Raw genomic sequence first — 24,443 nt, forward strand, 5'->3', positions numbered from 1 at the left:
GTAAATGAAAACAAACATACCACCTAATATGCTGAAATCTGATTCTGACTCTGTTATACCTGCGTACAGTAGTTGATCCTCTCTAAAATAGTGGAGAAGTTGGGTCTGTGTTCTGGGCAGTGTTGCCAACACTGTGTCATGATCCGATAACTAAAACAAAACAAAAAAATACATTTTATTAATGTTTTATAACTATAAGCATAAGTTTTACACCTGCATTTATTTAAGCTCAAGTCATGCCTGAGATCTATTCTCAAATCTGTTATTGTTACTTACACAGGGCCTGGGCAGCTCTTGGGAGGGTCCATACGACCTCCCCCTGTCACAAACTCCAGCACTTCCTGATTGGTCTTGCAGGGATAAGGCATGTATCCAAGAGAGAAAATCTCCCACAGCAGTACCCCGAAAGACCTGCAGATGGAGACAAATTTCATGCAATAACTATGATGCCTTGCCTCGGATCTCTGCAGCAGTAATGCAAAAAGGCAATTCTTTAATACCTTTACAACCTAACATTGCTAAAAAAAGAGGATCATTCGGTACAGCCGAAATTATTACCAGGTGTCAGTCTTGCATGTAAAAATTCCCTCGAGAAAGGCTTCAGGTGGCATCCACTTCACCGGCAACATGGCACGGCCACCCTTCCTGTAGTAGCTCGCCCTGCAATGCAAAGTATTCCTTTATCAAGCTATAAATGCATTAATCGACGCCTCCTTATTATACGTAGCAGGTATTAAACCGCAAAAAAGGATGATAAAAGGTAAAAGATAAAAGGTTTAATGAAAGCACCTATAAATATCGCGAGCCATCCCAAAATCCCCAATTTTAGCCACTCGTTCTGGACCAGGACAAGTCAAAAGGCAGTTTCGTGCTGCGATATCCCTGAAACACACATCACACACACTTGACTTCTGCAAGACATCAAGGTCAAGAGCGACTTAACGACATCCATATATTCAATGAAGAGCGATTTGCCCTTATCTATACAAGGAAGGCTATTTTAAGGCAAAATTAATAAGGGAGAAATCACCTGTGGATGAAGTGGTTCTCTTCTAAATAACGACAGCCGAGTGCGATATCTCTGGCCATATGCAGAAGCTCCAGCATACTTAGAGAAGACAGCTGATTCTGTGGAAAGAGGGGACTGTACATTCTAAACTCCTTTTTGTGAACTGTTTTGCTTATCTTGACTCTACTCACAGTAAATGGAATTTATTATTCATAATTATGTTGTTTTCTACTGCAAAATATGTTCCACACATGTTGGCCAACCAACAAATGACAGCAAAATGAGTTCTAACTGAGAAACAGAGGGTAGTAAGACGTGTGCGCTCTCAAACACGCTCAAGCACTCACAGTTCTGGGTCGGTTTAGTCTGAGGAAAGTCTTCATGTCTCCTCCTGTCATGAGCTCCAGCAGTATGAAGCGAGGCAGGATCTGCAGACTGACGCCAATACAGCGCACAATGTTCTGATGGCTGAACTTACTGCACACACAAAAGAGTGAAGGAATAAAGCCGAGGAACGGTCAACTCGACTCTCACACAACACCACAGCGTGTCAGGACAGAACTCACTGACTGGGAATATTTGATGTCTTCAAGTTATTGTGAATGTAAAAAGTTTAGGTTATTGTGCTCATCTTGGTTTATTAATAATACTATTATCATTATCATTATAAAGCATCTTGAAATTAAAGGCAGCAGAAAATGTTAAACTGCTGTACTGAACAGTGGGATATTGTTCTGATGAAACTTTAAAAACATATCACTGAAATACAAACTTTTCCTTCTCATAATATATCATGCATTTTTAAATATATATGTATTATTTATGGTACTTTTATCTTTTACAGTATATACAGTACCCATAATCCCATCAATAAAGCTCAATATTATACCAGTAAAATCATTAGTACCCATGTAATAGTACTTAATATTATACTGGATTTCATTTAAAATCAAACTAAACGTAAGTAATTAGGAATAAATAAATATATACATAAATTAAAAATAAACCTTTTTAACAACTTTGATGTTTTGTTTAATAAAGTTAATGTAAAGTTATTTATATAACCATTTTTACTTGAAATAATTTTATATAATATTATTTAACAGAATAATATAATTTATAGCGCTGTCGTGTTTAATCAGATTAAAAAAATATACTTTTGTTTACACAATATATGTTTATGCATTGTTTATATTTACACAAACATACAGTGTATATATATATATATATATATATAATATATATATATATTTGCATGTATATTTATATTCATATAATTGATATTATAAATAAATATATTTAAATTGCTAAAAAAAGTAATATTTTTCTTACATTTATGCATATATAATAAATATGCACAGTACGCACATATATATTATGTAAACAAAAACATTTTGGTTAATCGTTTGACAGCACTAATAATTTAATGTGATACATTATCTTATACTATATTTTAAAATGTCTGCACTATTAAGCCAGATCTGAACATCCTTTTTTTGGGAATCAGTGATCTAGCTCATGAATGATGCAAATGAAGGATATGATGTTGTTCATTAACTAAAGTACGGTTTGCTCAGAAGACTATGAATCACTAGAAAACATCTGCTGCTCGAGTAAAGAGGATGTCATACCTTCAAAAACAAACAACAGATGTGAACCCCCGCTAATCGCAACAAACTTTAAAAAAGAAAAGAACAGATTTCGTAGCCTACAGTTAGTTTGACTGAGAGCAGAGGATTGGAATGACAATGTCTTTTCTCTGTCTGTCGCACACATGTAAGTGTATGTTACAGCCAAGAATACCTCATAATCAGAGCCTCCATTAGGAAATCCATCTCATCCTGCTCAGAACAGATTTCTGGAAGAGTCTGTCAAAAGGATGGAAAGAGATAAAACACAGGATCAATTAAGACAAGCCAGGAAGAGCTTTCAAAGGGAAAGGCAGATCTGGGAACGCTCACCTTTATAGCGACCTGCATGGCTGTGTTTTCTCCGTTCATACCCAAAACCTGTCCTTCGTACACTTCTCCAAAAGCACCGTGTCCCAACGCCCTATAGTTAAAAATGCAAGACGCCATCACTACTCACATGTTTAAATGCTGAATTCATCACAGAATATTAAAGGAATTGAATGCGATACATATTGCAGACGTCCAGACTAATATTTGTTTTAAGTTATGTGCAAGTCAACATAATTTTCTGTTGTTATTCAACAGCCCGTCACATATGCTGTCAACAGAGCTCAACATTATTTTAACTAATAACAGGACCAGCGAAACCTGGGGTATTATTTTCATCAACTGTGATTAATTGTATTAGTCATAATGAAACATAGTGCGCAGATATATTGCAAACAAATGCAAACAGAGTAAAATTCTGCAGAATTCAACATGAAATCCGTGTTGGCCTGTAATGACTCACAGATTACTTATTACAGCAACTGAAGTAGCAATCGTCCCGAGACCAACCATCTTAACCTTGTTAACATCAGTTAATACATTAGGTATCAACTAGAAATAAAAAAAACTCTTTTATAGAATGTATTAGTCTAGGTTAATGTCATAAATTAACTAAAATTATTTGACATAAACCACTGTAAGTTTTATATAAATTTGTTAAATAGATACATGTAAAAAAATAAATTAGCATATTTATAAATAACATACATTAACAAAGGAGATTATTTTTTTATATTTTTTCCTGCATATCCTACTCTTTAAATAGTACATTTTGATTTTGCATTGATGCATTAAATGTCACATTAATGACTTTAAAAAAAGGATTTCTAATTCCTATTAATGCTGTTCTTTTGAACTTTCTATTCATCAAAGAATGCTGAAAGTTTTCAACATTGATAATAAGATATTTTATTTATTTCCTGAGCACCAAATCAGCATATAAAAATGATTTCTGAAGCATCTTGCGAGACTGATGACTAATCATGCTGAAAATTCCATTTTAAAGTATATTAAAACAAAAAATTGCATTAATCCTTCAAAATATTACAGTTCAAATGAATGCAGTCTTGCCGAGTGTTAGAGACGTCTTTCAAAAGCAATCGAAAAATCTCGCAGGCCACAAACGGCTTGTATGAAGCAGCATATGGCTACCTGAGGAGGGTGATGTTCTTGCGTGGAACTTCTTTAAGCTCGCTCAATGAGGCTGCCTTGCCAGCAAAGCAGTAGTTGGGGTTATAGTCGGTCATTATGGTGGACGAGCGGATCTTGCTAAGCTTGTACTCTGGGCTCTGTAGTCGAATCCTGACCGCATGCAGGTGGTTCTTCTTACGGTAATAGACTGCAAAAAGACAAGAACACAGCAAAAGGATCATGATTTTAAGAATAATTCCAACTGCTTAATGTGCATAATTATTTGGTCTCAGAGTGTGATTTGTGTTAGATGAAAGCGATGCATCCTAAAAGTGTCATCAGGCTTTCAGCATGAAGGTAATTTTCTCAAAGAAACAGAACAGCCAAGTGCACTTATTTCTCCCCATGGAATTCTATCAAGATGACAAAACTGTGCATTTTAAAACCAAACAAGCCCCTCAGGTGAGGCCTGAAGCTCTGGGCCTGTCAGCAAGCGACCGGTCAGGGTGGACTCACCCTCAGTGGAGGCTGCCCATGTCCCCGATGCAGGTTGGTAGTCTGCTGGGGAGGGCGCTGCATGGAGGTGAGAGGTTCCCTTTTGCCGTCGGGCTGCTGGCGCAGGGGCGCGAAGCGAAGCCGGCAGGAAGTTGACCAGGTATTAGGGGTGAGAGCAAAGACTACCAACCTGCATGGGGGAGAGCTCAGGGGAAGACACACAATTAGCGTCCAGTGGAGCTCGGCTATCTAAGGACCCAGAGGCCTTGCTCTGCTGTTTGCATTTGAGTCGTGAGACTGCTTTGTGTACATGTACATTTACGAAAAATTAAATACAATGTGCAAAATATACTAAATAAAAAACTTTGAACAGGTGCGTTTCACTTCTCTTTGGGAATCTGTGGTATGACAAGTCTTTATTTATCTTGAAAATACTTACAAAAATCATGGCACGGCATTTTACAGTTAGTGCACAGGTCAAACAAACAATATATGTTTTTTAAATCAAACATAAGGAGGATATCTGATATTAAGCAAGGTCAATAAAAAAATAAAGCATTTATAGAAGTCCTTAGAATATACATAAAGCGACGTAACTGTAAGAAACTGTTGGTTTAAGGCATATCTCAGTCACATTTAACGCATTTGGGAAATTGAGCAAAACATTTTTAACATTCACCAACACCTTATTAAAACCAAAAGATATATCTGGTAATATTATGTAATGGACCCGAGCTAACATTAATGAAGAATGACAGCTTTTTTATTTTAATGTTAACTTCAGATAACAAAGTCTTTTCCTCATTGTTGGTAAATCTTAGTTAATCACTAAAATTACTGTATTATTGCAAAGTGCCATATTCTTTATTTTTTTTATTTTATTAAGATTAAGGTGATGATAAAAGCAAGTAATTTCCTTCTTCTATTCAAAAAAATATATACTCTTTCCATGCAAAGCTTCTACTGCATATTGTAATCTTTTAATGCTTAAACTGAGAGGGAATGAAGAGGGAAAAGCAAACAGAATTAATTTTTTAGTATCAGCTATCATACGTTACCATGTTCTTTTACCTATTTATAGCCAATAAAATAACTTAAATGATTATATGAAATAAAGTAATTGTCAAATATTGATGCATCCAAGTCACTGCTTTTGACCTTTGATCTAAAAACTCCTACAAGGATTTTTTTTAGTTTCCCTTTACAAGAGTTAAATTCAAAGGTCACTTTTTTGGACAGCCACCAGCTCGATGAAAGTATTATGAATTTTAATATATGTTTTTGAAGAAAAATGATATCCTCATCAATTCCACAAGATGCTCACATTTATAGGGACAGTGCATTATGACACCTTCAATATTCCCTCACTGTCCAGAACTGGAAAATAAACCTTTTTAAGCATAAAATGCTGTTGCAAGTACAAAAGACACAAGTTAAATAGCAGCACTATTTAAGATACTGGTCTGCACGCATTTACAAAAAAGCCCATCAGTAAGAATGCAGTTAGTTTTGAAAATATATTGGCCTTATTGTTTCTTTATATGCATTAATTTCAAAGGCCATGTTTTAAGGTTAATAGCGGTCCCTGTTTTAGTTCCCTCCTCGTTCCTTTCATTTACGGGGTATTGTGCAACACTACAAACAGTAGTTAGATCAAAAACAAGAAAGTGATTTGTACAAATATTAAAAACCCACTGTTCAAAATCTAAAATAACAGATATATTAAAATAAACTATTTTTCAATAATAGCAACCACAGAGTGATAGGAATTAAGATACAAGCAAATATGATTATTGCTGGAGGCCTAACGTACAGCTAGCTTATTTAGCACGACTTAAAGCTTCTGTAATACACATTTGATCATTAATAAAAAAGGGGGGGGTGGGGGCTGCGAAGATTCGTGTCATCCATAATAGCCTGTGTACAATGTGGTTCAAAGGTTTGGGTTGCTATGACTTTTAAATGGTTTTGTGTTCACCAAAGCTGCATTTATTCGATCAAAAATACAATGGAAACAATAATATTGTGAAATATTACGAGCACTTTAAAATAACTTCTTTCTATTTGAATGTATTTTGAAATGTCATTTATCCGAGGCTGAATTTTTAGCAGCCATTTCTTCAGAGTTACATGATCCTTCATAAATGATGTTTTGAAATATTTCTTATAATATAAATTCGTCGCAACCATTATCAGTGATAAAAACGGTTGCGATGCTTCATAACTTTGTTGAATAAACCTAAATACGTTTTCTCAACAAAGTTCAGAAGAACGGCATTTAATTGCATATACATTTCTTAGCTGTAGTTGATCCTTGGTGAATGAATGTTTATTATAATTAAAGCATTTAAAAACATGTAAATGTCCTAAGTTTCTATGTCAGTCGTCACTGTTGTGCCCTTTCCCACAGTATTAAAGTGCTGTTTGAAATGTGGCCACGTAATTGTCCCTAGTGTCACAGCTTCGTTCATGTCACATTTTGTAAGCAATTTCTTTAGGGTTTTTCAATGATAGAACACTAATGCCCAATGGCTCCAATATTTTTCAAAATAACAATGGGGGGAAAAAAAGTCTAAAACTTGAGTGCTTATATTTTCCACTCTCTCCCGTAACTACTTTTCCTACTAGCTGAAAAAGCACTGATGTTGAGCACCCCTGAATTTGCTCTTGTATGAAATGCAGTTTTACGGGACAAACGTTGTCCTGTAACGTCACAGGAAGACAGAAGAAGCACGTCAGAGACGATGGAACGTGGAGGGCACAGAATTGACACAGAACTGGAAGAGTCTCTTACTGAGCGTGAGGCTGGCACAGGTCAGAACCACACCCGTGACCACCGTGGACGCAATCACCGCCAGGACGAATATCAGAGATGGGGGGCCGTCTGCCAGGGAGCCCAGAGGAACAACTGGTGGACCACACAGGAAGTGGTGCGTTAGAAATATTCTGAACGCCGCAAACTTTTAAGGGCAAATGGACGCCGGCCGTTTAGGTACCTAAGCAGGTGATGTTGTCTGATGCGAGAACCTCGTCGCTGTCGCACAGGCAGAGGATGAGTCTGGTGTCTTCATCTCTCTTACAGCTCTGGGTCTGGCAGTGGCTGCAGTTTAGATACACCTCGACCTCAGCTTCCCCGTGACTCTCCATAGCTAGAACACATACAAATACGTCAGTATTGCTGCAAAACCTCAGTGCTTCAGTCTAGGGTGCCTTCTTGAATAAAATAAAATCAATCATTTTCAAATCAATAATTCATTACATGATCAGAAGTTTAAAGCCCCTATAAAGTAAAATATGAAAGGTTTATGTATTTTTGCTACAATATAGACTCAGTCAGCCAGTCATTGTTGTATGTTTTGTTAGGAAAGAACAATATTTGTATTTAAAAATCTGGAAGCTGAGGGAGCAAAAAACCTAAATATTGAGAAAATCACCTCTAAATTTAAGTTCTTAGCAATGCATATTACTAATCAAAAATTACTTTATAATAAATTCACAGTTAAAATGTTACAAAATATCTTCAATGAACATGATCTTAACTTAATATCCTAATGATTTTTGGCTTTCAAAAAAATACATAATTTTGACCCATGCAATGTATTACTGGCTATTGCTACAAATATACCGTACTGCTTTTGCGGTCCAGGGTCACATATGATTGCCAACATCTTCTTAAAAATATAGTTAATAATTTAAGATAAAAGGTTTAATTATAAACATAAGATTTAGAATTGCATCAACTGATCTGTTAAGCAGTGTTTGTAAATGACTTTTTGTTAATGAAAGTTAACATGAAGCAATATCAAAAAATTGTGCTTGGCCTCTTCTGGCCCTTTAACTCAAAACACACTTGCAGTAATAAACAGTGGCGCCAACTTTAATAAGTCACATAAGGTCTTGTATTATCTACCACAAGTAAAATTTTCTCAATTTCATGTTTATTACTGAATCAGTGCGGATGTGTGCGTGGCCTGTTTTCTCAATACAGCCAACTTCTATGACAAAAAAAGTGCATGTTGGGTGTATTGAAAAACACTAAAACAACTGGCGGATTTATTTCAGATTGTATTTTCTATGTGATATGCAAGTGGCTGTGCAAAAATATGTGCAAATAAACTTCTGCTTATAAGTTTTAAAATGTGCAATTTTTTGTGATTGTTTTTGGACGTGTGTAATAAAAGTCACATTTTATTAAACTCTAAACACATGTGAACACAGTTTTTTTGTGATCTTATTTTTAAGGATCATTTTTTATTTAAGATGGTATCTCACTCTTAAAAATGCTAAACATCTTACAGATGTAAGGGGTATGTATATTTAAGAGCACAGCTGTATATCATTATAGACCGTCTGCATTAGATAAAGCCTGACCTGCAAGTGGTTGTAAAAATATCTTTCCCATGGGGTGAACAAAAGAGACACCATCTTGTCCATCTGCTGTGATGCCATCGAGCAGGGGTGCATCACCACCTGGGCAAAGGAAAAAAAACATCAAAATAGAAATAAATCAATAAAAATGGTCCTTAAAACGAACAATCCACATTGAAAAAAGATTTGGGCTGCAAATCCACATGTGATGATTTAACAACGACCGGACAATAATCTTTTTAAATCAAACATCTGCCTCACAAAGCAAGCCATTCATTGTGATAACTAACAACAGATCTTTTACAGTATGTTTCAGTAAAAACTCACAGCAAGGGATCAATAACAGCTCTGAACAGAACATCTGAACTACGGTCTTAACCGTGTAGTGTTAGGCATCTCCAGTGCTTTCCATTACAACATCAAAATCTTTAGCTTTTGCAGTAAAAATCAATAAATAAATATATATACATAAATTCTACAGCATAATCAAATGTACCGGTATCACATAAGAAATAAAAATATACAATAACATTTATTTTCCATATTATATAGACTACCATATATATATTTATAATAATAAAAATTTTTACATTTACCAATTTTATTTACCAAGCACAGATTAAATCAATTAAAAGTGACAGTTAAGTCATTTCTTATACTATATGTTATATATTTAATGTTATAAAAGATTCCTATTTCAAATAAATTCCCTAATTTTGAAAACAGAACAATAACTATAATGACAATAATAAGAAAAACATCAAATAAGCATATTAAAATGATTTCTGCTTAACTGCGTCACACTGAAAAAATAATGGCTGCTAAATAACTCGGCTTTGCAACTGTCATAATATTATAGAGACATGAGTATATAAGCATTTATTTAAAAAAAACCCCATAAAAATATTTCCGACCCAACAATGAAAATGATTTAAAAACACCAAAATGTAATTTTACTGTGGCCTCAGCCACAAAGGGGAACTCCAGCTTCAAAACACTTTATTGTGTGTTTTTATGGTTGTGATTGTGACATATTTCCAAGTGTTTTTAATCTAGCATTCACCTCTGTATCCTCCACCACCGCCTCCAGCAGTGCAAGCACCCCCACCTCCTCCAAACCCTCCAAATGTAGCCCATCCCAGCACTGACAAAGACTCAGGACAAGATGAGCCTCCTTGACCTCCTTCCACAAGAGATTTCCCTGCCCAGGGGAGAGAAGACTGGTCGCTCCACCCACCTCCTCCACCTAAACACACACACACACACACACACACACACAAATGCTGACATGTTTACTCAGATCCGGGCATGTTAGTTTAAAGTTGTTCTACAGAGAAATCCCTTTGATTTGGGAATGCACAATACAGCCAACTTGTACGTACTAATTATTACTTATTGTCCCACATGTGACAGCATAAAAAAGCATCCTTAAAAGAAATGTTATCATTGCTGAACTAATTAACTGAATGAATTTTGGGCCATAAAATAATAAATAATTTAAAAAATAATATATATTTTTGCCATTGGAAGAGTACCTGCTGGTCCTGATTTGCCATTGACACCAGAAGCAGAGGTATCGTTCTCATATTGTTCCAGGAAAATCTGGTCCAGGCTGCTCTCAGGGTCCTCCAGGTAGGCCTTTCCTCCACCTCCTGCTGCAATCAGCAAAGGCACTGGTTCCCCGTTCTCCATCTGCCCACGGGCATCCCAAAAACAAAAACGTACTTTTTATTCAAGTAAAAGAGAAAACCTCCTATGATCCTGGACAAGCCTTCACTTCCATCTGTATTCCAATTCAGACAACCTCAAATTATTTCAGGATGTCTCAAAAATGCGTGTCTAGACAGGCACTATCAGGCGACGACTGCCGTCCACATGGTTCCCCTTAAGAGGACTCGCAGTGCTGCGATGGATATTGTTTGCGTTGCAGGCAAGAAAGCGGGGAGAAAAGAAAGATCTTACCCGATAAATGTATGTGGCTCCTCCGCCACCACCTCCGCCCCCTGCCCACTTTAAAGCTGAACCATCGCTGTCAAAGCCATCTTCTATCACAGAAGACTCCCCAAGACAGATTTTATGGGTTAGCGGGTTCCTCTGTAAATATTAAAAGAAAACATAAGGATGTAAACAAACAGCTATAGACGATTACACTAAAAAATATCACGGCAATCCAATGGCCAAGTCTGATTTTCAGCTTCACTTACTCCCGGACAGGCATCTTCTCCTTGGTGACCAATCAGGATGTAGAGTGTGTCACCTTTCTCCAGTGGGAAGATAGCTGAGATGATGACACCGTGTGACCGTTTGTTATGGTTTTTTGCTCCTTTGCCTCCTGCGGCTCCATAAGCGGAAATCCTGGCAAATTATATTCCCAACGCTCTGAATTAACAAACATGCTATTCATATAAAGAGAGAGAATAACTTGAATTAAGTTGAATTGGGAAATCTTTTGCCATTGAGAAAACCAGGAAAAATTTGATCTTATAAGATATTCAGCTTTTAAAATACATTTGGTGTTCACTGTCACTGTTTTTTATAAGACAATATGTGTATTTGAAAATAATTATTTTTATATTTAATCACATTTATCATAATCGTAATGTTTCTAAAGTAAAATATAATAATTCTAACTTATCAATGAATACTACATATATAAATCTTAAGAAAAAAGCATGTGTTTTCGAGATAATATTTAATTTGCATTTACTGTAGTAAACTGTCAAGATTGAAAACATTTGATCTTTACACCATGCTTTATATTCCTTTATACATAAAAATACAGCCGCCTTAATATTTTAGGTCTTCTTGGCAAGGGGATATCATACTTGAGGGTCCTTGGCATCACAAAATCCCTGTACTAATATATACTGTTAATATATACTGTTAATAAACTGTGATTATATTATAGTTTTTATATACTGAACATACAACCTTAAATGTAATTTTTAAATGTAAAAGGAAAGACTTTAATTCCCAAACAAGATCAAACTTCCTTTCTCAATATATATTCTCATATATAAATATAAAACGTCTTTTTTATTTCTTTATTTTTTCTGTTTTGTTATTAAAGCCAGTCAGTGCTTAGGGCACTGGAACAAAAGGATACAATATAAAATAATTCAGTTTACAAATGAGGGATCGAGTCTGATCTCTATATTTCAATCTGGCACCCTGAATGCAATAACATCACAACATAGCATTAAGTATAAGTTCATCTGGCATGTTTTCCTGTCTCCTGCATCTCCTCTCCTGCTTCTTTCACAGACAGTTTTGGAGTTGTTTTTAATGAGCTCCCATGACTAGCCTCTATAATCACTGTAAATCAGTTCAAAGGCTTGACTACACAGGGGCCAGATTAAGTAGAGTACAGGAAGAGATTTATCTGTGCCTACAGCCAGTGAGTCATGCCTCTCGCTGCCCTTATAAAAAAAAAAAGTGTGAATGAGAGAAAGAGGGAGAGAAAAGGGGAGACAGGAAGACAGCGAAGAACTCTTAACACCTGGTATTGACATGAATTTGAAAGGAGAATCTCTGATTTTGAGGCTGCAAAGATTATGTTGACAAAGCACATAAAAAGTGAATACTAGTCTAAAAAGGCTTTCAAATTTTCACTGGGGAAATTATCAGCGCATTAGTGTCAAAGAGATAGTTCACACAAAAATAAAATTCAGTCATTGTCATTGCAAGCCTTGGTTTTTCTTCAGAGAGCTCTCTGACCCTCCCATAGACATTGAGGATCCTAATACGTTAAGAAACATAGTAAGGACATTAGTGGTAATTTTACGAAGCTCCAAAAAGTTGCTACACCCTAGCACCATTTTGGAGAGTACTACCTAAGTAAACATTGTATGCAATGTATGCATACGGCTATGTTCTTTACAAAAGTAAAGTATCATTACATCGTTTTACATTGTTTCAAAGTATCACACACATTTTTTATGTATGTGATACTTTCCAAAATGGCACCCTCGTAAGTAATTAATGGCAGACTTTTCATTTTTGGGTAAACTATCCCTTTAAGCAGGAGAGTCGAGTGAGCAGCAGTGATGGAGGTTTTGATTTGCTGAGTCTATTTTTGCTGCGCTGTGCACGCTCAGGTAAAATCAGATAAAAAATCTGAATAGACTCAAAAATGTATTCATTTAAACTTGTTTTTATTTATTCGGTTTGGGTGAAAGTATCCTGCATTACAAAAAAATACATATATTATAACAGCACATTCTTGTATGAATGAAACAACAGGAACAGAGCTATTTTTTGGTTGTTGGCATGTTAACAAACTTTCAAGTTTTCAAATGACCAACTATTAAAAACAAATTTATAGTTGTCTTTATAAGCAGTATGTAGCTTTGGAGCCGCTGCTGTGACACTGTACAAACATTTCCAGTGTTAATAATTTTTGCAGCTGTAGTGATGAAGTAGTTTAACTGACTTTATTCAGTCCAGAGGATTAAGAGATTTTCTGTTTTTATTTTATGTAGCTGTGTTTTTGACCTAAACATTGCCAATTTAAGCACAAAAAGACATGAAAGTGAATGTGTCTTATTACTTTAGTACTCACATGTCATGTTACTGCCTCTCAGAAAATCGTATATCAGAAGTTCAAGTTTTTAGCGCAACGGTCATGATAATCAAAATCAAGCAGATGTCTTTTTACATCATGCACTGAAATATGAGCTATTCAGCCCTATCCTGTATACTCTGTATAAATACTATACGTAATGATCTATACGCTATTTTGAGCTGAGACTTTACAGACACATTCTGGGGAAATCTGAGAATTGAATTAAATCTTCCAAAAAGAGTCATAGCGGGTCCCTTTTAACCAATAAGACTTCTTTCATCAAACGACCATGTCCATGATGTACCTGTATTAGATCCAAGAACAACTCTACAACAGAATGATTTCGAGTTTCCGAACTTACTTGTACATATTGGTGGCTGGAACCCTCCACATCTGAACCCCTCTGAGATGGCCCTCCTTCCCCACCACCACACTGACGTTGCTGTTGCGGTAGGCACTGTCACACTGGGCTTGAGTTGGGCCTAGAGGTCCACTGGCTCCACAGGAGGTAAACCACCATGTCATTAGGGAAGCCTCTGAAAATAAAAGATCCTGGTTATGGTTTTGTAATGTGGTTTTGTTACAACTTTTGGTTTTGTCATCACAGGAATACATCGCAACAGTTATTTAATCCTAATAGTATATTACAGTTTTACTATGTTAGGGCCTTGGTGAACATACAAGACATCTATTACAAGCGTACTATCTTTTGAACAGTATAGTATTTGTGTAATGCATAGGAGACAAACTCTACCTGAAGCTGAGGGTTCTGGGAGAGGACTGAAGGAGTCTAAATCATGCAGCAGTCCTTGTCCAAGAAGCAATTCATTTAAATCTAATAAACCAGATGTGGAAAGAGCACAAGGAACAAAAATGAAACATCAAACTACCCTTGTGTAGTTTTCTTTTTTGAACTTTTTTACCTTTGGTTGACTAGAACAGCATTGTGACATCCTTACCAGCTAATTCAACAGGACTTCCTAAGTCAACCATCTCCACTAGGACACTGACGTTGATACAATAGCTAGCCAGTCAGAAAGGCACTAGCACAAGCCAGGATAAACCAGCCTGGACCATTATGGGCATATCTGCTGAGCTAAACTGAACCTGCTTAACAGGCTTGAAATACACCGTTTTATTGGGTAAGATTTAAAGGTGTTGAGGGAATACAGTCCATGACAAAGACAATATGACAGCAAGATGAGGACTAAACAGAAAGCTAATGATGATGTTAAGTGAACATATGGCTTAGGAATTTTTCAAAATCATAGATTCTGGGAAACGAAGTTAACGAGGATACTAAATCATGACTTTCACGAGTCTTGAATGTCAATTAACGAGCTCGTCAATTCCTGCGGTCAACCGTGTCATGGCAAGAAACCTGACTCTGAAGATCCTTAAGTGCTTGTTAGAAAAGCAGAAAGACTATCGTTGGCATTTTTATGACATCTGCGGATTGCGAGATAGGAGGTCCTCTTATCATTCTCTGTTAGCAAAGGGAGAACCATCTCCCTTTGCTAACTGGAAACAGCGGTTAGACATCACGTGTGAGCGTCACATCTTAAATTCTCTGTCTGTCTTCCTAAATACTAACATTTTTTGAAAACGCCCTATCATTGAGTGCTTGGATGCAATCGTGAGTATGCGGTGTGGTCAGTAAACTCTTGCACCAGGGATGAACATATGAAGCATTATTCTGACAAAGCGTCTAGTGTTTTCTGTGAAAACTTATGTGTGCATGTGTGAGGCAGAAAGGTTACCTGTGTCAAAACATGCTGCACTTAATGAGATGTCATCCAGTGCAATGTCAGCTTTAGATCCAGAAGTCCAGAAGGCCTGCACTTTAAGATGGAAGCTGTGCTCAAAACAAATTTTTTTTTTAGAATAAGAGCAAAGCTGATTTCCGATTTATTAATGAAAATGTAAACATGTAATCAAGTAATATAACTCAAGGGCAGGTCAACAATTCAAAGCAATTCGCATCTACTTAGTTAAAAAGTGCTTATATATATGACAAAAATGACAGGTTGTCACTTTATGACAAAGTGTGTCTAAACACTGCTTCGGTCAATAACACATTACTTCTAAATTATGATATTTTTTGATGTAAAATCTTGATAACATTATAAGTGGATCTCAGTCAGTATGAAATTAAACAGAACAGTACAACAAATACGACAAAATAAAAAACAAAGGCAGTTCATGTCCCCTTTAATATAGTAATGTTAATTGTGCAATTTTATGATTAATTTTAGCTTATCATAAACTTTCAAAGCTTTTCCATTACCCTCACGAAATCTGAACCTCACGAGAGGTGAACTTTGTAACTAAATATATTTGGTCTAGGAATGTTACATCAATACACTTGATGTAACAAAAATTATTTTTTTAAAGAAAGTCTTAAAATGAAATGATTAGATCATGATTCTGTTCTATCTGTTCACCTATCCATCTAATCATCTCACCCTTTTAAGATCTGCGTAATCCGCAGAGCGATCTCTTGCCAGTCGTCCCTCCAGTGTCCAGATCTCTCCCAAACCAGCGGAGAAGCTGACACTCCGTTCTCCACCACTGACAGAAGCACTGTTCCGTTGAAATCACCACACAGGTACAGAGAGAACCGCAACTACACAGAAAAATTAGCTGCTGAGCGTTTGCTACAAGACCAGATGTCCCAGAATAATATCTTATTCATGGACAATCAAGTGTAAAATTGAAACTTTGGCTGCATGTGTTGTTACTCTGTGTAAGCTATTTGTAGATAAGCTGTAGAGATGTGTCCTCATTTTTCACGGACAATTAACTTGAAATCTGCCCAAAAAGTCTCAGAATCCTATTACTGTAGCACAGGCAAACCACCATTTTATGTGAACAGCCTTACATACACTTCTACTCATATTTAATTTTTAATATTTAGTTGCTTTCACATCGGACGCATTAAAATGGTCAAAAGATTTAAAATTTAAACAAATGCTAAGGACTGAAGTAAACTTATTAAATGGAAAGCATGTTTTGAATTGTAACAATATTTCACAATATTGTTTTACTCTATTTTAGATCGAATAAGCATATAAGTATAAGAGACTTCCTTCGAAAATCCTACTGACTCTATAGTCTTTAGTACAAATCATAGTCTTTTACTGTCAACATAAACTCTCACCTGACAGTCCTGATTAGACACAGTTGAAGGGAAAGCTGGGCTTTGAACCAGCGCCTCACTTTCATCACCACGACCTCTGACCTTTAAGAAAAGAAAGTGCCCTGAGGCGAGAAAGTATTAGTACTCTATAGAGTGCTCAGTTATGCTTATAAGGCAGGAAATGTGTTCAAAAAGTCTCCCAACACAGTGCAGACAATTTTATAAAAAAGGCAGTTTCACACACACACACACACACACACACAGTTTATGGACTAGTCATAAAATGGACTTGGACACCTGTACTGTGGATCTGAGATTTAGTCTTGCATCATTCTACAAATACATCACAACATAATACTCCAACAGCCTGTAAATCAATAAATACTTCTCCCAAGGACAACATTTCTATTATGATAAAATAACAGATGCCATTTGCATATCATGAACATACTTCGTCAAATATTTTTGATTCCCACGTCATCAAAAATCCCAGTGGTAACATTCAGAACTAAAAAAATTTAAGAGACATTTATACACATGCGTCTAATGTCTCTGTCTCAAAGCAGTCGCAGTAATCTAATAAGAAAACAACAGTTTTGCAAAGCAAAACATCTAAAAAAAATGTTTTTGTTTTTTTTTTAACTGTGAAGAATAGTTTTTTATACATTTGATTATTCAATACAATGTGTGTCGCATTTTAAATTTGTTTTACTTTATTTTTTGCCTTGTTTGGAATTATTTTTAATTTTGGCTAGTGTTTGTTTTATTGTACTATTTACACTGGTAAAAAGAAATCAGAAATTTCTATGGTTACAAAAATCTTGATATCATAAAGACCTTGTTTAAGCAAAAATAACTATATAATGATGAATATTGTTATTGGCAAATAAAATGACTAATATTGTGAAACAAGATTTCGATCATAATTTTATGTTTAAAAAATGTGTTCGGTATGTGTATGTACTAATATTTATTCACAAATAATTTATAAATTCAACAAACGTATAAACTACTGTTCAGGCTCTGTAAGACTTTATTGTTTCTCAAAAAAACCTGCTATATTTAAAAAATAAAATATATACTGTTTTCCACTTTATTATTTGTTTCATTATCATGAATTTGTAGCAGCCATTACTCTAATCTTCAGCATAACTAGAAATAGAAATCTTTTGTAATATTATAAAATGTTTGACCCCATACTGACCCCAACTATTTGAATGGTAGTATCTGCTTGTTGCCAAATTATTTGTTTTTATAATTACACAATGTAAAAATGTAACAATATTTAATCATTTGTACATCTTGAGAATGTAAAATGTGGTTTCACATTTACCTTGAGTGTTCTGCAGAGTTGTCCCCAGTAGATCTGTGTCTTCAATCAGCTGTTGTCCACTAACTAGTCTCCAAGAGGACTGTGAGTCAGCCACTGACCATCCACAGGAGCCCAACTCAAATGAACAGTATGAGCCCAAAGGTAAGGAGTCTGCAAAGACATCAGGCAAATTATAAAACATCTGATGAATCTGTATCCACTAAATAGAACTGACTGTGTCTGCAAACATTAGCAGAGCTTTAAAAGCTCAAAATAGAAATATTACATTTCCTCCTTCCATTTATCCGTTAAAGTCCACTAAAATGTGGTTATTTAGAAAGCATAAATCAACCAGGCTGGTGTCATTTGTTTTGCCGGTTCAGTTCAGTTTCAAGTAGGACAAATAAAAAGCCTATTTTTCAGTAACCTGATACAGTAATAAAACAAGTATTACATGATTTTACTGACTTTTACTTTCAATAATAAACACACCACAGTTAGGTTAACTTGGGACAAGCATAGGTGGGTTGTCAAATTATTTTTACACAAATTATTTTTAGTTTGTAACAACAAAAGCTGAGGGAAAATAAAACATTCATTGCGGTTTAAAATGTATGGTTTGAATAGAGATGAAGGCAAGTTGTGCCTCTATTAGATTTATACTTTAAATATTACACACTTAAAATGGCAGCTAATATGACAGGACTCCAACTAACGTGAGCTAATATGGTCTCTGGGTATTAGGTATAGGCTAGGACAGATTTGACAGATTCATTATCCAGAGGACGTGTTTTATAATGTCATGGACGTAATTAACAAGCTGAAACTTAGTGGGAGTTACTTTGATCATCTTAATTAGAATGCTGTTATTATTTATCATATGAAACCCTTCGTATAATATCAGAAGACGTCTCCACACGTCTGTATCAGAGGAAAGAATAAAAAGTCTTGGTCTACAGTTTAGTACAAGGCCACGATGCTTCTACATACTTCTGCATTACTTTAATTTATAAAATATATACACAACACAGAAATTATTACATCAAAAATACCTCATTCTGATACACTGATTTGCTCGAGAACTTTTTGTATTATCAGTTTTGACATGACAACAATATATAACAGTATGAGTTATGAAAAATGCTAACTAAATGTAACAGAATTAAATAGAAAATTGTTAAACACTGTTTATTGCAGTTTAAATTATTCATCAACACGTTACTTGCTTTTTTTATGCTGAACGAGTAGCTAATCAACCCTTTAGGGACCTTTTGTTAATTCCATAATAATTACCAGAATGTTGTATGTAGCAGATTAATCTCTAATGCATTTTAATAGACTGCCTGTAAATATGGATTTCTTTCTTCTATAAGTCTTTGTTTTCACCTTTTTCTATCTAACTGGATTATACTGTAAGTGCTGTGTGCCAAATATTACCCTCTACAAAGTTCTTTGTACACAGACAATAATTCTAAATCACATAAGCAGAGTATAAATGTTAATGGAGATTAAATAAATCAATAAATATGCAAATCGTTTTCCTAGAGGAAAGCAAACACTCATGCATTTCAGCCGTTTTATGCAGCTCTTCAGCGAGAAACTTTGACAGAGCAGGTTTGCTAATCCAACGCCTCCAGTGAAAGGATTAGAAATTTATCACGGCCTTAAGATTTAATACAGCTAATGTGAATGACACACAGCCAGCCAGTTACTCAGCGGCACCCACTTATATCGCCCTGTCACACTGCTGTTCATACTTTAATTGAACACTCTCAACGAAATGCAAATTGGCAAGAATGATCTCGCAAAATCTTACGGATTTATGGCTTAAAGGCCACCTTTCAAAGAAGTGTTTCGATTATCATAGACTGAATTAATGGATTGGTGAGGCGCAGCCTGTTCTTTACATTTAAAATAACTAAATATTGTCTAAGACTAAAGAGCTCCGCATGAACGAAATGGTCGGATGTGCGCATAAAATTTTGAAAAGGGATCGGATTTTGAGTGTGGAGCTCATAATTACTGACAGATTGGTAAACAGAAAACTACGCATCTTCATGGCGTATGAAATATTAAAAATCTTTCATTTTACTTACTGCATATTAAGCCCTCATCTTCCCCTTGTGGACAGTCGGTATGAAAATCACACACTCTTCGCTTCTCAATGCAGCCTCCGAAACGACAGTGAAGTGATGAGTATTTCTCACAATCCAAACCCAAATCCAAATAATCATCACCTGTAGAAAACCACCAAAATTTTGTTAAAAGCTTTTTTTGTTTGTTCATAAGGACAGAAGAATATTTAGTGCATTAATTTAAATAATTAAATCTAAAATATTCAAAACACTGCTGTCAAAATGAATAATCACGATTTATTGAATCCAAGATAAATGTTATTGTTTACATAATATTTTTGTGTACTGTGCATATTTCTTATGTATATAGAAATACAGACACATCCATGTATATATTTAAGAAACGTTTTCTTTATATCTTAAATATATTTATATATGATATGCATTTTTTAACGTAAATATATAGCTATAAATACATGTAAATATTTTCTAAATAAATGCTGTATATGTGTGTATTTATATATGGGTAGTTGACGTATCATTGTGTCCTATGGTGTTGCTTTTTTCACATCTCAGTTAGATAATATCTGAGATTTTAATAGGTTGTTACCCATGGCACAATCCTTCAACTCAAGTGAATCAAATGCCAGAAATCCGACTTCGTGGCTGCTACAGGAAGAGTATTGCACTGTCACATGGAAAGGCTCGTCTAACTGGCCGATAACAGCCTCCAGCACCTCCCACTGTGGCCTGGGACACACAAAAAGTAACGTTTTTAACAATCATTTTAGATCAGCCCAAAGGATGCAAAACATATTGGACACACAAGGTCAAAATTATCTGCACATCTGCCGAAAGAATTGTCAAAATATACTCTAAATACACTCATAATAATATATAATGTTCAGAGGTCAGAATCAACCACACATTTAATGGAGTATTAGGGCTGTTCAGAAGCATACACTAGAATATAGCATATATTTGATCCCATGTATCACCGTATCTCAAAGTTTTTTTTTTTTAAATATTCATAAAAAAGAGGAAACACTTTGAAACACTACGAGAGAAAAGCTGGCTTCGTGCAACTCATATTACACTATATGTCGTAAAAAAATGTCATACATGAATCTCTCAGCTACATGTGAGACTGCTTCATTAGCTGTACAGGAGCTTAAGTACAGAGGAAAGCTAATGCATTCTGTACTAAACATAGATCTCTGAGTTGGATGGTTTTATTAAGTATATGCCTGATTTGTATAATGCACCACACTCCGTTGCGTAACCTCTATTAGGCTCAGATCCATACAGCCAAATGCAGAAAGTAAAAGTATATTAGCTACGTCATGATCGTGCAGGCTCTTTCCAAATTGCATTGCATCACCACCTATTCCTAGCTCTCTGTCAGAACCAATTACGCCAAAAGAAATACCAGGTCCTACTTTTAGAAACAAAATGCTTTCATCCATCTTCTGCGTGATGCATATGAAAATCAATACCAACTACATCTCCATAACAAAAGTCTTTTAGTTGGCATCCGTTTCTTGTGGGTACAGAATGCTGCTTTATACTATTCTGTGTGAAAGTAAAGTGCATGTGTCATTGCTCTTTTATTTACTTTCAGATTATGTTCTCATTTTATAATCTGTCAATTGACTCTGTCATGACATTCCCATTATACTTCATATATTGATATTGTTGTATATATATATATATATATATATATATATATATATATATATATATATATATATATATATATTCATATATATATTCACTACTGTATTTTGAAGACAACTTTGTAAAATCCAAATAAGTATTACAAATGGAATGGTTTTAAACAATATTTTTTCCTACTTTCAACACATGCATCAATGGAAGAGTGCTTAAGACTTAAAACAGTGCTTTTTTTTAAAGAAAATAATACTTGTATTCAGCAAGGAAACAATGCATTAAATTAAGTGTCAATAAAGACTTTCACATCATTACCATTATACATTTCAAATAAGCATTGTTCTTTTCTCCATTGAACATATAATTAATCAAAGAAAATTTATAATGATAATTATTACATTGATAAAATGAGGTATTATTTTATGAATTATGCTCTAATTTGCATTCATTTCTAGAACAAACATTTAAACACTGGAAGAAGTCAGTTTTTTTTGACATATTAGAGTCAAACGTTTTTTACAGAAGGATTTTGGGGACATTATAATATACGATAATATACAATAAGACGTTGCAAATTATATATGAACAAATCCCTCTGTAAAAACCTTCAGGATATAGACAGAGATAAAAATGTACAGTTTGATGTGTGTAAATACTATTAAAGTGGAGATATATGGATCAGTGTAAGAGAAAAAACTAATTTTGAGATAACAGCCTTTAATAATATGTATTGTAATTAACATCTATTGATACAAATAGATAAAGTGCCATAAAATGAACACTTAACAGTACCTTTTGCATGTTTTCTGTCCAAAAAAATACTTGAAAAACCTAAAAGCCCAAAATCTCAAATTTGACAGGTGAATGAAAAAACAAGGTTTTTGCCTGCAATGTCTCCTCTTAAAATAAAGATTTTAATAATATTTCACAATATCTCTGTTTTTGATTAAATAAATGTAACCTTGATGAGAAGATGAACAAAATTTGCAGAACACCGTAACTGACTTTTTGTAATTTTCTCACCTGCCAGTTCCTTGGTCTGTGACTGTAAGAGCTATTGGTTTGATGACGGAGTGGTCAGTGTGTTTGACGAAGGCAGATATGTTTCCAGTGTGTGGTTCTGGTTGGAAGCGGGCAAGACGAAGGTGACATAGTGATCCACTGCTGAGCACTAAAGGACTGGTCAGGTGAAAACTACATCTGCCAGCAGCGAAATGAGTTGAGGTGGGCTTTAGTAACAGAAAATGACCTGTTGAAAGACAGAAAGCTCTTTATCCAGACAACTGATCATTCAAAAAGATGGTTTGCCACCTATTGTTTGAACTGTGTCAAAATATAATGAAGTTATTATCAATACCTTCTAATTTTCCAGTGGAGTAGTCTTTGATTGGCTGCACTCCCCATCTATTGGATCTGTGTTGCTGTGGTGATGTGACATACCAGTCCCCTCCAGTGCTGTGATTGGATAACATCCACGAACACGGAGATTCAAAATCACAGAAGAAGACTGCAGGAGGATGAAGTGACACTATATTAGGAGGTTAAAGGTGCTCGCAGTAGCAAAATAAGGACTTATACTTGAAATGCAGGGCCTGTTTTAATAGATGTACTTATCAAAACAGAGAAAAGATTGATACGTATATATTAGCAACAACTTAAATAAAAATGAATAAGACTATACAAAACATAGAACATTTTATAGAACATAGTATCTGTGTAATTATGGACATCCTATATATAATTAATTATATTAGAGGGAAAATTATTATTACAACATTACGTACCATATTAATTGCATGTTCATGGTTCTCTGACAATGTTTATGGTAAAATGGCATGCACATATTTTTCAATCAGTGTTGTTTTTGGTTAATTTTTACCTTTATTTGTTTGAACAGTTCTTATGGTTTTATTAATTATTAGCTTTTCATTAAACTCATAAATCTCCTGAAGTATATTCACAAACCCAGCTTCAGAAAACTTGAAGTAATAAAAATTTTTGTGCACTTCATGTTGTAGTTAACCACAAATGCAATATATATATATATATATATATACACACACCCTGACAAAAGTCTTGTTGCCTATCCAAGTTGTAGGAACAACAAATAATAACTTGACTTGTAGTTGATCATTTGGAATCAGAAGTGGCTTATATGAAAGACAAAGCTCTCTAGATTAGGCTTACTGCACTAATGGTGCAGTGGAAAAAGAATTAATATTGTGCATGACTCCCATGACTCAAATAACTTAGTAATAAAGTCATTTAGAATGGCAAAGAAAGTATTCTAGCAGGACTCTCAAGAGTTCATCAAGATTCTTTGGTTTCATCTTTAATGTCTCCTCCTTCCTCATACCCCAGACATGCTCAATAATGTTTGTGTCTGGTGACTGGGCTGACCAATCCCGAAAGCACCTTGACCTTTTTGCTGTGAGAAACTATGCTGTGGAGGCTGAAGTATGAGAAGGAGCGCCATCCCGCTGAAGAATTTGTCCTCTTCTGTGGTTTAAAATGTAATTGGCAGCAAGAATGTCTTGATACCTCAGGCTGTTGATGTTGCCATCCACTCTGCAGATTTCTCACACATATCCATACTGAAAGCAACCCCAAACCATGATTTTTCCTGAACTTGACTGTTTTCTGTGTGAATCTTGGGTCCATGCAGTTTCCAATAGGTCTTCAGCAGTATTTGCGACGATTGGGATGCATTTCAATAGTTGT

At 35.1% G+C, this 24,443-nt stretch overlaps 1 protein-coding gene across 1 annotated transcript in view; it reads right to left on the reverse strand.

Moving 5' to 3' along the window:
* The window catches only part of ltk (leukocyte receptor tyrosine kinase), a 44,089-nt gene that overhangs the window by 4,925 nt on the left and 14,721 nt on the right, over positions 1-24,443 (reverse strand). The window contains exons 3-28 of the mRNA XM_043262334.1: positions 23,080-23,229; positions 22,746-22,971; positions 20,662-20,801; positions 20,073-20,213; positions 17,998-18,147; positions 16,686-16,786; positions 15,991-16,151; positions 15,286-15,380; positions 14,280-14,360; positions 13,887-14,061; positions 11,166-11,316; positions 10,924-11,055; positions 10,497-10,653; positions 10,025-10,207; positions 8,965-9,063; positions 7,590-7,742; positions 7,388-7,501; positions 4,120-4,306; positions 2,971-3,061; positions 2,813-2,877; positions 1,357-1,486; positions 1,031-1,128; positions 790-882; positions 559-660; positions 277-411; positions 60-150 (exon numbers count right to left, since the gene is read on the reverse strand). Of these exons, the coding sequence (XP_043118269.1) occupies positions 60-150; positions 277-411; positions 559-660; positions 790-882; positions 1,031-1,128; positions 1,357-1,486; positions 2,813-2,877; positions 2,971-3,061; positions 4,120-4,306; positions 7,388-7,501; positions 7,590-7,742; positions 8,965-9,063; positions 10,025-10,207; positions 10,497-10,653; positions 10,924-11,055; positions 11,166-11,316; positions 13,887-14,061; positions 14,280-14,360; positions 15,286-15,380; positions 15,991-16,151; positions 16,686-16,786; positions 17,998-18,147; positions 20,073-20,213; positions 20,662-20,801; positions 22,746-22,971; positions 23,080-23,229 (3,401 nt within the window). The remainder of the gene's footprint in view (positions 1-59; positions 151-276; positions 412-558; positions 661-789; positions 883-1,030; positions 1,129-1,356; positions 1,487-2,812; positions 2,878-2,970; positions 3,062-4,119; positions 4,307-7,387; positions 7,502-7,589; positions 7,743-8,964; positions 9,064-10,024; positions 10,208-10,496; positions 10,654-10,923; positions 11,056-11,165; positions 11,317-13,886; positions 14,062-14,279; positions 14,361-15,285; positions 15,381-15,990; positions 16,152-16,685; positions 16,787-17,997; positions 18,148-20,072; positions 20,214-20,661; positions 20,802-22,745; positions 22,972-23,079; positions 23,230-24,443) is intronic.

This window comes from Puntigrus tetrazona, chromosome 17, assembly GCF_018831695.1.
Source record: "Puntigrus tetrazona isolate hp1 chromosome 17, ASM1883169v1, whole genome shotgun sequence".
NCBI lineage: Eukaryota > Metazoa > Chordata > Actinopteri > Cypriniformes > Cyprinidae > Puntigrus > Puntigrus tetrazona.